Source organism: Poecilia latipinna, unplaced genomic scaffold (assembly GCF_001443285.1).
Source record: "Poecilia latipinna isolate Pla-1442-1.1 unplaced genomic scaffold, P_latipinna-1.0 Scaffold151, whole genome shotgun sequence".
Taxonomy (NCBI): Eukaryota; Metazoa; Chordata; class Actinopteri; order Cyprinodontiformes; family Poeciliidae; genus Poecilia; species Poecilia latipinna.
Window position 1 is genome coordinate 145,809 of NW_015112767.1, and position 17,149 is coordinate 162,957.

The window sequence follows — 17,149 nt, forward strand, 5'->3', positions numbered from 1 at the left end:
AGCAGTGTTGAGAATCACTTTTATGGGATTTCTACTAGGATTTCTACTATGCCCAACTCAGTTTGGCATTCAAGTAGCCTCTGATGGTTGTTAAGGAACCTTGGTGACCACAAGATACATCTCTTTGCTGTAGCGCAATAGCTAAAGATAAGATATATATAGTTTTGTTCAGCATAGTAGTCACTAGCTGAAATAAATTATCCTTTGCTGCACCATATTTTCTGAATAGTGCATAAAAATGCAATGTTTCTTGCCAGTCAGCTCAGAAAGTGAAACTCATATTTTATACTGAATCATCATTCATACAGTGACGTATTCTAAGCCTTTGTTTCTCAAAATTTTGATCTGTATGGCCTATAGATAAACAGAGTATATCAGAGAATTAGAATACTGTGAAAAATGTAACTTGTGGAAACTCATGGAGTCATACCCTAATCAGCTAATTTACTCAAAACACCTGCACAGGTTTTCTGGGCCTTTTAGACAGTCGCTCACTCTGGATCAGTCGGCTACACAGTCACGGGGAAAAAAACTGCTGACTTGACAGATGTCAAAAGACGGTCAACAACAGGAGCGTAAGCAGAACCTGGTTGAGTGCGTATGACGTTGCTCTTTGCACAATGCAACCAAATGAACATCAGCCTTCCTTCCACATTAGACTCATAATTTATAAGCCGTCTCCCAATTTAATTCACTTCTGTTCTTATGGGTTCTAAGGCTGATTATTTAAAAGATTAGCAATCCCATATGGCTGTAAGATAAGGAAACAATTAACAACCTAATCACTGGCATTTAAATTGTCGCAGAATACGAAGATTGATTCAAGTTAGTATGAACAGTGAAAAAAGTTACAAAAAAATGGCATAAATGACTTAATATCGTTAATATATTATGCTATCCATCAATAAAGTTTAATTTCTCAAAACAGATTTAAAGTTGTTGAAGAGGGGGAACACAGATTGGGCTATTTCTGTTATTAGAGTTAGACCCAGTGGAAACCATCTATCAACTGTTTAAGGACAGGCGCAGAAGAAATGTCCTCCCAGCAGGACCGACATCGACACCCGACCGAAGCACTGAGATCAGAGTACTTACATCAACTATATTTACACTCTTACGACCACAATCCCTTGTGAAAAAAACTAATTTATGATGTCCTTGATTGGGGGACGTAATGAGACACTTCTGGTTGCTCTCACAGGTGATAGCAGGAGCTGTTCAACGTGTCTTCAATTTAGCATTTGAAAATGGAAAATAAAAGCACTCCAGCAGCCACTGAATTACTCGCGTGTAAAGAGTATTTGGGCAGTCAACATGCTATCAGCAGCAGACAGGAGTGAGAGCTCTCTTGCAGAATTAATAAGACAAGTCAGAAGGCCAGGCAGGCCAGAGCTAAGATCTAAGTAAAATGGAAACTGGAGAAAGGCTAAAAAAACCTAATTAACTTATAACACTCCAAGTAAAAGTTACACTTTGAATTTTAACACTTCTGTCTTCGTCTTTGGGTAAAAGCCAGCGTTTCGCCTGTGTAGTTGCAGATCAGCATGGTGCTTGAACATCCCTCGCTTTAAAAACAAACTACACAAATCTCACAACCTGTCTGCGAACAAACTGGTAAGTTGAGAGAAGCTTCAGTATGCTATCAGTTTTTATCAAAAGTCACTGTTGTTCCATTTTTAATTGATTTTTATTCTGGATAACCTAACGGCCCCTCTTCTACACCGATAGTACTTCTGTCTGCTGTGGGTAAGACACTGGCTGCTCATTAGTACTTAATCAAATAAAATGTTACTTAAACAGCTTTCGGCAACGATGATTATGTTCATACAAATATTTACATGGTCAATTAGAACCCATTCTGCACGACGTTTGAGTGCAGAAACAATTGCAAGGCAACTCTGTTCTGTTTGCAATTAAGTGAGTATTTGCAATTAACAGTTGGAGTTGTGTGATGGCTCTTCTGTTTCAGAGTTGCATAAAGAATGTTAATCGCCTCTGTGTTTGGCTGTCCATTGAAAGCTTATTGTGTGGTTGTTAGATACATAGTGTTGGATTTGCATGGAAGTTAAATATTTAGTTCTTTCTGCTGGACGGATCACAGATCTGGACAAAAACAAACTTTGAAAGTCCTGCTTGCTGCTTTTCTGTTGTGCACATTTGTGCTGTTATTACAACTTCAATATCATTGTGAATGTCGAGAGGAGCTCGTTAAACATAAGTTTTGCGTTGTGATAATTATTTTTGAAACGCGTAAGCTGAATGAGGCGAGATGTTCTGTCTGCCCAGACCCACAATATGCTGGCATCATTAAGCAGAAAACGGCGGATCGAGTATGATTCCAGCACGTAGTTGTAGTTTTAGCAGCACTGAATGGTCCAATTTTTACTCGTTTGTTTACACTCGTGAAGTCCAAACATACATACATATTCCCTGTAGTTGCTTCGGGCCAAAGCCGGTCTGTGTTCACACCAGAAGTGGGCTGGACCAGAATTAACTTGGAAGCTGATTGAGACCACCTCATAAACTGGATCTCGGTCCAGTTGTTTGGTCAACACCAGGATGTGCTTGAGTGTATTCACATATGTACAAGGATCTAGACCAATAGGGGAAACGGACTGTGGGCGGGTTAAAGAGCACTAAATATATCTGGTGTGAAAACACCCTTACAGGTACAATGACAGATGAAAATGCCATGTATGCTCATCACTTGTTCCACATTGCGTCCACAGTTTACAATACTTTGAGTTTTTGAATAAGGAATGCATTAAGTGGATATGATGATTAGCATTCAACAAATAAGAACTTGAGTGTGATGTGCATTGGTATTCAGCCACGTATTTTATCTCTGAAAAAAACCATCCAGAGCAACTGGCTGCATTGGAAAGATTCATTAGGTTTGTTAGATAACAGAACAAATTACATCATAAAAGATTCACTTAAAAGAATGTGAAGCGTCAAACATCTCAGAATGCTGTTCAGTCCTTTAGCTTATTGTGGAAGAAGCTTAGTATAATTTTATATACACCAAGACATCAACCAGAGTTATGTGTTTCTGAAGAGGACTAATGAACGCAGCCGCCAAAAGACACGTGGTAAATCTGAACCTTTTGGCCTCCACCTTTTGGCCTCCACCTAAAGTGCAGTGCAGAAAATTGGCACTGCACTTTGCCCCCAACAAGGCCACTGACAGGGTGGGAGAGAGGTCCAGCTGTAATCTGTGGTTGATGTTGAAACTGGTTGGAGGCATGTTGTGCAGCTGTCACAGTAAACAAGAAGGATCAAAGACTGCTACGAGGAGTTCAAATCGAAACATGTTAATGCAACATACTCCTCTCAGCAGGGCTTATGCACTGTAGTCTATGGCAGGCCAGCAGTGCCACAATTCAATAAATTAAAAGCTCACAAAACAAGTATTTATACATGTGAGAGTTGAAACTTGAGTCATGGGTCAAAGAAAGTATCCATCTTTAGCTTAAAAAATTTAGAAATAATTTCCTCCATTTTAAGATTTTCAGTTACTGGTAATTATTTCACCATTATGGTCCACTGCGACAGCACACCGTGAATTTATTTGATCCCTCATCATCAAATTAAAATTAGTTAGGGCTAAAATTACTACTTGGTCAGAAGGTGAGATGCTGGGCAGATGCTATGGTTAATTTGAGACACAGAAGCAGTTTGAATTACTTCATCAATTGTTTAACACGCTTATCCATATGGGGTCACAAGAAGGGCCGGTCAGGTCGCCATTCAATCTTAGAGTGTCATATATAAGAAATACTTATTTAAAAAGTTGATATTTATGGATGATCTACTTGTATAGTTCCTTAATTTTGTTTGAATTTCATAAATTGAATAATAAAATGAAACCTTGAAAAATGATGGTCTATTAAACGTAAATCATAAATGTGTGTTTCAATATGGCAAAATCTCAAAAACCAAAGTCACTGCAAAACATGTTTTTTTTCCCCCCCAACACGTTTCTTTAGCAGGGTCAAGATTTTAAATACAACCATCTGCAATTTGAGGACCATTTTTGAGCCAAACAACACAGAAGCCTGCAGAGTCCTTACAGCAAAAGAAGCCTTTTCTGTTAGCAAGTTTGCCTTTCACCGAGGGAGATGAACTCCCCTGGCCTCGACTTGTAGTGGGTCCTTTTTTTTTGTTCTTTTCAACTAATAAACATTAGTTAAGCAGTCGTACTCGACTGCACTTTAGCCGTTTCAAAAAGCCAGTTTTAAATCAACAGAAGTTGGACTCAAGGAAGCAAAAAGTATCAGTTATAAAAGAGAAATACCAAAGACTGTAGAAAAGAGAACCGAACATAAAAAAAAAGAGGCGAGGGTCTTTTAGTCAGCGGCTCATTATAGAATTATCATATAATTGTGTTTTCTTATTACAAAAGGATATATTGTATTTAAGATAAGGCAGTATCCTGTTTCCCAAGGACCAAAAGTAAAAAGGAAATAAGTTTGTGTCTGTTCCTCAGGGATGTAATTATGAGACATCCTTTCACAAAAGAAAATCAAAATATGGGTTGAAAATGTACAATGATAAAGCTTTTTTATGCCTGATACTGGAATGAATTAGCTCCCTTGACATCCTCTATTACACAAAGCTACAGTTTGCCCTTGGGGGCAAGAGAAGCCTTTTTTTTTTTTTAAAAAAGACGACTTCAATATCTTACATTCTCAATGAAAATCCTGTTTTGCCAGCACAAATTCAAATATGTATTCAAAACAAAACTACAATAGGAATCTTTTATTTTTATGAGCATCAGTCGATCTTTAAAGCCAAGTGAAAAGGCCAAAGGTGTTTGGCTGTTGCTGATATATTGACTTTTTTTCTCACAAATTTCTATTATGAGAATTGTGTGAGAGGAGCGCTCAGGTTATGCCGACGACATGGTTTGGTAAATGTGCGATTGGTTCATTCAAAACATCCACGCTAAATAGATGAAAATCTGTTTGATGTAAAATGGAAACACTTGTTTTCCCTGAGAACTGGCCTAAAATTCTCAACATTTACCAATCTCTGCGTCACTAAATTCAAAATAAGACTGCAGTGACGTTAAGTTTTAAAGATTTGAATGTATTTTTCACACATGGCATGATGCAACATACATTTACAGTGAGATATCTTAAACAACCTCACTACTTGACACATTGGCACAAGTTGGTTGGCTGTAAAACAGTTGCTTTGATGTTGATTATATTACTTGCCTTGTTTAATGTTTTAAGCTATCAGCATCAAATGTTAGCTTGTTTTGTTTGAAACACTTGCGCAGCCAGATATATTGTAGTTGAAGACAAAATCCCTTGGGACATCGTTATTTCTGCTACAAAGCTTTTGTACACACTAATTACCACTGCTTTTTCATAAACAAAAAAATCTATTAGTTTGGGACGGCATTCAGAAAAGTGGAGGGGAAACAGCAGGAAGCCTGATGTAACATCTCGTGTTTTGTGTCAAGATACACAATTAATGATCAGCTATCTGACATAATTCATTCAATAACCAGGTGAAATGTTTAGAGTTTTGGAACTTTGTGATTCAGGTGAAAATACCAATTCATCTTTTATATACAGTCCCACCAGTGTGTTTTTTTTTTTTGTGTGTTTTTTTTTTTTGCGCTGATGTATATGTATTACTTTACTGTGAATTTTCAACAAAAATGTTCAATAGCATTGGGTTTAAATGGCTGCTACCTCCCCTGCAGGTGGCGGTGTTTCTTTCCTCAGCCTCAGACTCACTTAATGTCAGGTCATAATCCATGATCGATATATTGAGTAACACAAATCAAGGCATTTCAGTTCTACAAAGAATAAAAATGCTTGTGTATCTAATTTGTCAAATTTTTTCTCAACTTTTTTAATATGTAGATATTGGAAAAGGTTGATGAGGGGAAAATATATTACTAAATTATTTCTAATTAGCAAGGTGATATGATAAAAAAAGGAAAAAAAAAAAACGAAACTAATAATTATGTATGAATTAAATAAAGCCAGATGATCCAGAGACAAACAACTCATCTCAACTACAATTCAGTGGAATGTAGGACAATTCCTTTAATGACCTAATCTATTCATTAACAATTCATTCTGTAAGCTATAAGTTCAGGAGTTCAGTGACATGGGAAGGATAAATAAGAATACAACTTGATGGACGTGCCTTCATCGTTTCCAATAAATAGCTTCAAACTTTTCCACCCACATTAAAAGTTGTAAGACAAGACATAAACGCCAGACTAATCACGCTGACATGTTTTTAATGAAATGTGGGCATATTTTTATTGATTCTGCAGGCCATTATTATGTGAAAAACCAAATTAGCTTTGCAAAGCCTAACATTCAGGGTACTCATATGAGAATACAGTGCAGAAGCAGAGTGAGTGAATAGATATACTGACATGGGGCAATTAAATGCAACATGGGGAATCGCGTTTGAGAGGCGACGACTGTCATTCGGTGTTGACAGCGTTATGTAATTGAGTTTGACAGAAATTTGTTTGCATTATTCTTCTTCAGCTCTCAATTGGATCTCTGTCTGATGTTAAACAGAATCACTAAGCAAAAAGTCTCCAGGTTGTCTNAACACAGATTGGGCTATTTCTGTTATTAGAGTTAGACCCAGTGGAAACCATCTATCAACTGTTTAAGGACAGGCGCAGAAGAAATGTCCTCCCAGCAGGACCGACATCGACACCCGACCGAAGCACTGAGATCAGAGTACTTACATCAACTATATTTACACTCTTACGACCACAATCCCTTGTGAAAAAAACTAATTTATGATGTCCTTGATTGGGGGACGTAATGAGACACTTCTGGTTGCTCTCACAGGTGATAGCAGGAGCTGTTCAACGTGTCTTCAATTTAGCATTTGAAAATGGAAAATAAAAGCACTCCAGCAGCCACTGAATTACTCGCGTGTAAAGAGTATTTGGGCAGTCAACATGCTATCAGCAGCAGACAGGAGTGAGAGCTCTCTTGCAGAATTAATAAGACAAGTCAGAAGGCCAGGCAGGCCAGAGCTAAGATCTAAGTAAAATGGAAACTGGAGAAAGGCTAAAAAAACCTAATTAACTTATAACACTCCAAGTAAAAGTTACACTTTGAATTTTAACACTTCTGTCTTCGTCTTTGGGTAAAAGCCAGCGTTTCGCCTGTGTAGTTGCAGATCAGCATGGTGCTTGAACATCCCTCGCTTTAAAAACAAACTACACAAATCTCACAACCTGTCTGCGAACAAACTGGTAAGTTGAGAGAAGCTTCAGTATGCTATCAGTTTTTATCAAAAGTCACTGTTGTTCCATTTTTAATTGATTTTTATTCTGGATAACCTAACGGCCCCTCTTCTACACCGATAGTACTTCTGTCTGCTGTGGGTAAGACACTGGCTGCTCATTAGTACTTAATCAAATAAAATGTTACTTAAACAGCTTTCGGCAACGATGATTATGTTCATACAAATATTTACATGGTCAATTAGAACCCATTCTGCACGACGTTTGAGTGCAGAAACAATTGCAAGGCAACTCTGTTCTGTTTGCAATTAAGTGAGTATTTGCAATTAACAGTTGGAGTTGTGTGATGGCTCTTCTGTTTCAGAGTTGCATAAAGAATGTTAATCGCCTCTGTGTTTGGCTGTCCATTGAAAGCTTATTGTGTGGTTGTTAGATACATAGTGTTGGATTTGCATGGAAGTTAAATATTTAGTTCTTTCTGCTGGACGGATCACAGATCTGGACAAAAACAAACTTTGAAAGTCCTGCTTGCTGCTTTTCTGTTGTGCACATTTGTGCTGTTATTACAACTTCAATATCATTGTGAATGTCGAGAGGAGCTCGTTAAACATAAGTTTTGCGTTGTGATAATTATTTTTGAAACGCGTAAGCTGAATGAGGCGAGATGTTCTGTCTGCCCAGACCCACAATATGCTGGCATCATTAAGCAGAAAACGGCGGATCGAGTATGATTCCAGCACGTAGTTGTAGTTTTAGCAGCACTGAATGGTCCAATTTTTACTCGTTTGTTTACACTCGTGAAGTCCAAACATACATACATATTCCCTGTAGTTGCTTCGGGCCAAAGCCGGTCTGTGTTCACACCAGAAGTGGGCTGGACCAGAATTAACTTGGAAGCTGATTGAGACCACCTCATAAACTGGATCTCGGTCCAGTTGTTTGGTCAACACCAGGATGTGCTTGAGTGTATTCACATATGTACAAGGATCTAGACCAATAGGGGAAACGGACTGTGGGCGGGTTAAAGAGCACTAAATATATCTGGTGTGAAAACACCCTTACAGGTACAATGACAGATGAAAATGCCATGTATGCTCATCACTTGTTCCACATTGCGTCCACAGTTTACAATACTTTGAGTTTTTGAATAAGGAATGCATTAAGTGGATATGATGATTAGCATTCAACAAATAAGAACTTGAGTGTGATGTGCATTGGTATTCAGCCACGTATTTTATCTCTGAAAAAAACCATCCAGAGCAACTGGCTGCATTGGAAAGATTCATTAGGTTTGTTAGATAACAGAACAAATTACATCATAAAAGATTCACTTAAAAGAATGTGAAGCGTCAAACATCTCAGAATGCTGTTCAGTCCTTTAGCTTATTGTGGAAGAAGCTTAGTATAATTTTATACACACCAAGACATCAACCAGAGTTATGTGTTTCTGAAGAGGACTAATGAACGCAGCCGCCAAAAGACACGTGGTAAATCTGAACCTTTTGGCCTCCACCTAAAGTGCAGTGCAGAAAATTGGCACTGCACTTTGCCCCCAACAAGGCCACTGACAGGGTGGGAGAGAGGTCCAGCTGTAATCTGTGGTTGATGTTGAAACTGGTTGGAGGCATGTTGTGCAGCTGTCACAGTAAACAAGAAGGATCAAAGACTGCTACGAGGAGTTCAAATCGAAACATGTTAATGCAACATACTCCTCTCAGCAGGGCTTATGCACTGTAGTCTATGGCAGGCCAGCAGTGCCACAATTCAATAAATTAAAAGCTCACAAAACAAGTATTTATACATGTGAGAGTTGAAACTTGAGTCATGGGTCAAAGAAAGTATCCATCTTTAGCTTAAAAAATTTAGAAATAATTTCCTCCATTTTAAGATTTTCAGTTACTGGTAATTATTTCACCATTATGGTCCACTGCGACAGCACACCGTGAATTTATTTGATCCCTCATCATCAAATTAAAATTAGTTAGGGCTAAAATTACTACTTGGTCAGAAGGTGAGATGCTGGGCAGATGCTATGGTTAATTTGAGACACAGAAGCAGTTTGAATTACTTCATCAATTGTTTAACACGCTTATCCATATGGGGTCACAAGAAGGGCCGGTCAGGTCGCCATTCAATCTTAGAGTGTCATATATAAGAAATACTTATTTAAAAAGTTGATATTTATGGATGATCTACTTGTATAGTTCCTTAATTTTGTTTGAATTTCATAAATTGAATAATAAAATGAAACCTTGAAAAATGATGGTCTATTAAACGTAAATCATAAATGTGTGTTTCAATATGGCAAAATCTCAAAAACCAAAGTCACTGCAAAACATGTTTTTTTTCCCCCCCAACACGTTTCTTTAGCAGGGTCAAGATTTTAAATACAACCATCTGCAATTTGAGGACCATTTTTGAGCCAAACAACACAGAAGCCTGCAGAGTCCTTACAGCAAAAGAAGCCTTTTCTGTTAGCAAGTTTGCCTTTCACCGAGGGAGATGAACTCCCCTGGCCTCGACTTGTAGTGGGTCCTTTTTTTTTGTTCTTTTCAACTAATAAACATTAGTTAAGCAGTCGTACTCGACTGCACTTTAGCCGTTTCAAAAAGCCAGTTTTAAATCAACAGAAGTTGGACTCAAGGAAGCAAAAAGTATCAGTTATAAAAGAGAAATACCAAAGACTGTAGAAAAGAGAACCGAACATAAAAAAAAAGAGGCGAGGGTCTTTTAGTCAGCGGCTCATTATAGAATTATCATATAATTGTGTTTTCTTATTACAAAAGGATATATTGTATTTAAGATAAGGCAGTATCCTGTTTCCCAAGGACCAAAAGTAAAAAGGAAATAAGTTTGTGTCTGTTCCTCAGGGATGTAATTATGAGACATCCTTTCACAAAAGAAAATCAAAATATGGGTTGAAAATGTACAATGATAAAGCTTTTTTATGCCTGATACTGGAATGAATTAGCTCCCTTGACATCCTCTATTACACAAAGCTACAGTTTGCCCTTGGGGGCAAGAGAAGCCTTTTTTTTTTAAAAAAGACGACTTCAATATCTTACATTCTCAATGAAAATCCTGTTTTGCCAGCACAAATTCAAATATGTATTCAAAACAAAACTACAATAGGAATCTTTTATTTTTATGAGCATCAGTCGATCTTTAAAGCCAAGTGAAAAGGCCAAAGGTGTTTGGCTGTTGCTGATATATTGACTTTTTTTCTCACAAATTTCTATTATGAGAATTGTGTGAGAGGAGCGCTCAGGTTATGCCGACGACATGGTTTGGTAAATGTGCGATTGGTTCATTCAAAACATCCACGCTAAATAGATGAAAATCTGTTTGATGTAAAATGGAAACACTTGTTTTCCCTGAGAACTGGCCTAAAATTCTCAACATTTACCAATCTCTGCGTCACTAAATTCAAAATAAGACTGCAGTGACGTTAAGTTTTAAAGATTTGAATGTATTTTTCACACATGGCATGATGCAACATACATTTACAGTGAGATATCTTAAACAACCTCACTACTTGACACATTGGCACAAGTTGGTTGGCTGTAAAACAGTTGCTTTGATGTTGATTATATTACTTGCCTTGTTTAATGTTTTAAGCTATCAGCATCAAATGTTAGCTTGTTTTGTTTGAAACACTTGCGCAGCCAGATATATTGTAGTTGAAGACAAAATCCCTTGGGACATCGTTATTTCTGCTACAAAGCTTTTGTACACACTAATTACCACTGCTTTTTCATAAACAAAAAAATCTATTAGTTTGGGACGGCATTCAGAAAAGTGGAGGGGAAACAGCAGGAAGCCTGATGTAACATCTCGTGTTTTGTGTCAAGATACACAATTAATGATCAGCTATCTGACATAATTCATTCAATAACCAGGTGAAATGTTTAGAGTTTTGGAACTTTGTGATTCAGGTGAAAATACCAATTCATCTTTTATATACAGTCCCACCAGTGTGTTTTTTTTTTTGTGTGTTTTTTTTTTTTGCGCTGATGTATATGTATTACTTTACTGTGAATTTTCAACAAAAATGTTCAATAGCATTGGGTTTAAATGGCTGCTACCTCCCCTGCAGGTGGCGGTGTTTCTTTCCTCAGCCTCAGACTCACTTAATGTCAGGTCATAATCCATGATCGATATATTGAGTAACACAAATCAAGGCATTTCAGTTCTACAAAGAATAAAAATGCTTGTGTATCTAATTTGTCAAATTTTTTCTCAACTTTTTTAATATGTAGATATTGGAAAAGGTTGATGAGGGGAAAATATATTACTAAATTATTTCTAATTAGCAAGGTGATATGATAAAAAAAGGAAAAAAAAAAAACGAAACTAATAATTATGTATGAATTAAATAAAGCCAGATGATCCAGAGACAAACAACTCATCTCAACTACAATTCAGTGGAATGTAGGACAATTCCTTTAATGACCTAATCTATTCATTAACAATTCATTCTGTAAGCTATAAGTTCAGGAGTTCAGTGACATGGGAAGGATAAATAAGAATACAACTTGATGGACGTGCCTTCATCGTTTCCAATAAATAGCTTCAAACTTTTCCACCCACATTAAAAGTTGTAAGACAAGACATAAACGCCAGACTAATCACGCTGACATGTTTTTAATGAAATGTGGGCATATTTTTATTGATTCTGCAGGCCATTATTATGTGAAAAACCAAATTAGCTTTGCAAAGCCTAACATTCAGGGTACTCATATGAGAATACAGTGCAGAAGCAGAGTGAGTGAATAGATATACTGACATGGGGCAATTAAATGCAACATGGGGAATCGCGTTTGAGAGGCGACGACTGTCATTCGGTGTTGACAGCGTTATGTAATTGAGTTTGACAGAAATTTGTTTGCATTATTCTTCTTCAGCTCTCAATTGGATCTCTGTCTGATGTTAAACAGAATCACTAAGCAAAAAGTCTCCAGGTTGTCTCACTGAAATTAGTCTTTTTTTTTTGTTTGTTTGTTTTTTACTCCAGCCTACATTTTACTTTATTCATTAGAAGTTTGTGTAAAACAGCTTGTTTTGCAAAGATTTAAGATCTTATGGCTTATTTTTTTAATTAAAAAGATCTTTAAAAAATACATAAGATTCTTTTGGTTTTGATATAAAGTGTTTCACCAAGATCTGAGGGCAGATAAGTTACATTCCTTTGTCATCACCAAAAAGTATATGTAGTGGTGAGTCTTACTATTTTGAATAATTTTTGATGAAGCACAAAACTGGGGGGCATAGCTGCAACATGTTACAGTGCTAAACAGTAGCAGTCATGATAAACTGGTTAAAACAATCATTCAGAATGTAGAATACCCCGTTTTTTTCTTGAGCCCCCGACTAATCGGTAACCAATCAAGTGTCTGTGTTTTTCATAAAAGTGAAAAATGCAGGGGAAATCAGATTGAGCATTCTTCAGTTACAAAGGGAAAAAAAAAAAAAAACAAGAGATGTGCAACAACAACATGATACTGCAGAGCTTGTATATTAGTCATTTCTGATTTATAAAAGGAGATGGAAGCATTTGAGTCTTGCCAGAATCACAGAACAGTTTTAATTGTCGAGGCGTTTGGAAACGTTGCCACATGGAGAAGTGGACCAATCTGCTGTGTGGGGGGGATTTTCTCCCCATTTTAGTCCATCTAGGGATCTACAATATGCTTTAAAGTAGTATTACTAACATTGAATACACTGCAACCACAGACAACAAGAAAAAATATTAAGTGGTCTTTGAAAATGATGTTGCGTACAGAGCTGACCTGTCTTGAGTCTGTGTAAACTTTCTCAATATCCGTGTGCGCGCACAACACCGTTTCACAGAACCCAGGAGACGAGGGAAACTCCTGCATACTCAGCATCAATTGTTGTACAAATATAGAATAAAAAATGTGTGACTTTCTTATTAACCTACGTATATTCATATCCATCACATCTAAGCATTTTGACTGTTTACATTCACTTGTGTCAGAAGGAGGTTAGTCAGATTTATTGATCTGCAGATGATCAAGCTGGTAGGACAGACGGGCGGGTAATTAGCCAAACAGACCAACAGAAAATAACGATGTTAGAAAAATCATACCAGCCTACAGGTATTAAAGCTATTCCAAGACGGCTCATCACAGGCTGACAGCAAGACAGTTATAAAGAAAAGCAAAGGCAAAACAGATGGTCATACACAAAGTGACCCAACCTGAATGACAGATGTATGAGGAACATACATATGGCTAGATAGTCAACGAAAAGACAAGACAGATCATCCTACAGATCGACAGGTGCTGCTTAATGGTGGCTCTTTTTGCTTTTATGAGAACAAACTTCTTTGAACAGTCAGGCACAGTTAAAAAACAACGAGGTGTGTAACTATGAACCTTCATTACATTTACACTCACCAGATCATTTATTAGGCACACCTTTTAATCAACACATCAACCAATCACACGGCAGCTAATCAATGCATGCAGACAAGGTCAGGAAGTTACAAAAAATGAAAAGAAAGAAAAAAGAAAACAGAACAGTCAGTAAGCAGCAGCTGTGTGTACAAAAAATGTCTTGTCGATGTAAAAAGGAGTCTGGACAGAGTTGTTCAAGAAGACAATAAAAAGGCAACAGGAACTACAATAAGAACCTGTTGAACCCTGGTAAGGGTCGCACAGCCGCTGTTTAAGGGTCTGGTGCCCGCTGGATTTTACTATTCAAATTCAACACAATTTATTTATTTTACTTTAAAATACGACGTCAAAAAAAAAAAAACTTCACATCAATATATGCAGCAAATATGGTTCATTTTTTACTTTTAACTTTTAAAGAAAACATTTTAAGAAAAAAAAAATTAGCACTTATTTATGTTTACTCTGTGACAAAAACATGTAACAAAATTTCTACTCCATATAAAAGCATGAGCCTGCCTGACCTTTATTGCTGATCAGGTTAATTATGACGGAGTAATGTGTCTACTTCCAGCAGGATGATGCACCAAACTGGTTTCTTGAACAAGATGATGACGTCACTGCGCTCAGGTTCCTCTATTGGCAGTTTTATTGACAAAATGAGGTTCAATCCAGTAAACCAAATTGAGTGGCCTTTATTTACATAAAGCACCATCTCTTTATGTCCAAACAAAAACGCTGACTTTAGGGGGCTAAAAATTAACAAAATAAATATGTTTTGGGTTTTGTTCCCCCTCATTACGCTCCAAGTAAGAAACGTATTGGCTAGCAATCAAAAATACTATTGTGAGAAAAGCTAAAACAGCTAAAATTTCTCTTTATCTTTTTGGTTTGCTAATAATTACTTCACCCACAGCATTTCGAGGATCTCTAATGTGGGTCAAGAAAGGTCTGCTCCCAAGGGATATCCTGGTAGAAATAGAAACACGAGTGAAAAAGATCTATGAATAGACTCAGCTGGAGGGAGAAACACGGACAAAATAAGGCTGCCATGAGTGAGCTAATTAGGGTTTAAATTGACTCTTTATGAAGAGGCTACAGATGGTGAAGGCAGTAACAACATCATGTGTCTTTTTGCACCAATCTTCAATTAAACTCTGGATTTATTTTAAAGCGACGTGAACTTCTTTGCAGGAATCTGTTGAGCAAATTGTATTTTTTTTTTATTACATTTACATAGTTCCCTATTTTGTGTACTCTGAGGATATAAGTCTAGTTTGAGCTTTTAGTGGACTGATCATGAATGCTGAAAAAACGAAAGATGGTTTTGCGGCATGAAATAAAGCTCCTGACGACGGCTACGCAATATTCATGTTTACAAGGCACACCCAGCAATCCGCCGAGTTATCGAGCTTCACTTACCGTAGTCGCTCTCGTAAAAGATGATAAACTTTTGCCAGTGAAACTCTGAGACGAGGGTAAGCAGGACGTCGTTGATGCGAACGGGCGGACGGGCGGCCAGCGTGTAGCTCTCTCCGTCCGGGCTGGGGTTGAGCTGGCAGGCGGTGCGGGGTCCACCGTCCCCGTTTCTTTGGATGAAGAGGTGAGGGATGTGCATCGCATCTGTTAGAGACTGGAGGGCGCTCGCAGCGGCACAACCCGTAGACGTAACCAGCGCAAGGATCCCCTGGTTCATTAATTCACATGCTGGACAAAAGTAAAGAGACACGAGAGGGTTAGAACCGCAGAAGAAAAAAAAAAAACTAAATGGGGAAAAAAAGGGACAAAAGAAGTTTAAAAAGGTGACTCGTAGGCCAGTTTTGCACTTAGAGTTTCAAAACTGAAAACATTTGATCCTGTTATTACAGATTAATGACTGAAACAAATACCAGATTGCTCACAGAATAGTATAATTCAGCATGTGTTCCCTTCCCTCACAAATGCGGGGGAAAAAAAAGTTTCCCGCATTTTCCCGCAAAGGTCAACTGAGAGATTCAGTAATGTTTTAGAAAAAAATGCATGAAAGACACAAGATAGAGGAGTCCAAAATAATGCCACTGCCAAACTGTTCTCCAGAGTGATGTCTAAAGACACTGAATAATAATACCTTTAGGAAAATTGTTCTCCCAGGGATGAAATTTGACTTTTTAAAATGTGAATTTCAAAAGAAACTTCACTGATTTCTCAAAGAGAATACTGTGTGCCTTAAAGTATTGCTGCTTTAAAACAGCAACTTGCAACTTACGAGTATAGAGTCTGTCAACACGCTTTGCTGCCTAAATTTGCTTAAACTTAATTAAGTAATATTGTTTGTTCTGTCAAGCAGAGGATTAATTAAATTTTCACTTTAAATATAGTTCGTAATGTCATAATTTGTGTATGACTCATAAATTTATCATTCAAAACATTTCCAGTCTCTGTTGCTATTGCCATGCAAGATTTTGACATTGAAATGCGACATGATTTTACTGGTTTTAATGTGAGTGTTTATTTCAGCCATTTTAAGGTATATTTTCAAACTCAAAGCTGAATTAACTTGAATACTTTATGCATCACATGATGTGCATCTGTGTAATGAGGGAGGATTTGGCTTAAGAAAGTTAACACCCCATATCAAGATGTGAATAGTTATTAAACTGTTTCTTTTCTTTAGGGGAAATGTCCCTCCAAAAAGATTTAACTGACTGAAAAGTAAGCAATTAGCAAAAGTCTCTTCGAGGGATGTAGAACTCTTGAAATTGCTAAGACGTGATCATAAAACCATTCAATTGTTTTGTAGCAAATAGTAAACAGGCTCACAAAAAACATGTTAAGAAAACAAGAAGGTAATAATTAACTGCCAAGGATTTGACAAAAATCATGCACGAAGCTACCAGGAATCCATCAAGGACTGTCATTTTCCATAACTGCAACCTAAAGGATGTTCATAGCTCAGAGACTTGGCCGAGGTAAGGAAGGAGTTTTGACTTTTTGAAAAATGACAATGATTTCTATGCAGGACAGTTCTCTGTCACATGCACATAAGTATTCATATGTGTGTTTAAAGGCATTAAAGGTGGAAAAACTGATGATCTTTCCTTCCCTCACCTGACCTGAACCCAGATGAGAAATTGATGACCAGCAGTTCTGATGTTTAGTTTTTTAATTCTCACGTAAAGAGATGAAAGTGAAAAAGACGGGACAATGTGTGATTTTCATTTAGTGGAATAATGACTCTGCACAATTGTTGCCCATTAATTGTGCGCGCATGAAAATTCTCCTAAGAAAGCGAAAACCTCACTTTTACGTTTTGCGCTTTGACTTTTTGGATTAACCAAGAGCACTGAAGTCGTTGATTAATAAAAAAAAGATTAATCCTCAAAAATAAGACTTGTTTAATAATTCTGCATTTAACGTAAACCTTTACGTGTTTTTTTTTTTTTTTTTTTTTTTTTTTTGGTTTTTTAAAAATTTGTGAAAAGGGATTTTTAAGAAAAAATTTGTTTTT

General features: G+C 37.1%; 1 protein-coding gene across 2 annotated transcripts in view; it reads right to left on the minus strand.

The window, feature by feature from the left end:
• LOC106945576 (glutamate receptor ionotropic, delta-1) overlaps window positions 1-17,149 on the minus strand; it is a 349,094-nt gene that overhangs the window by 93,690 nt on the left and 238,255 nt on the right. For both annotated transcript variants that reach the window (XM_015029358.1, XM_015029359.1), the window contains one exon: window positions 15,085-15,369. In XM_015029358.1, coding sequence (XP_014884844.1) covers window positions 15,085-15,369 — 285 coding nt within the window. The remainder of the gene's footprint in view (window positions 1-15,084; window positions 15,370-17,149) is intronic.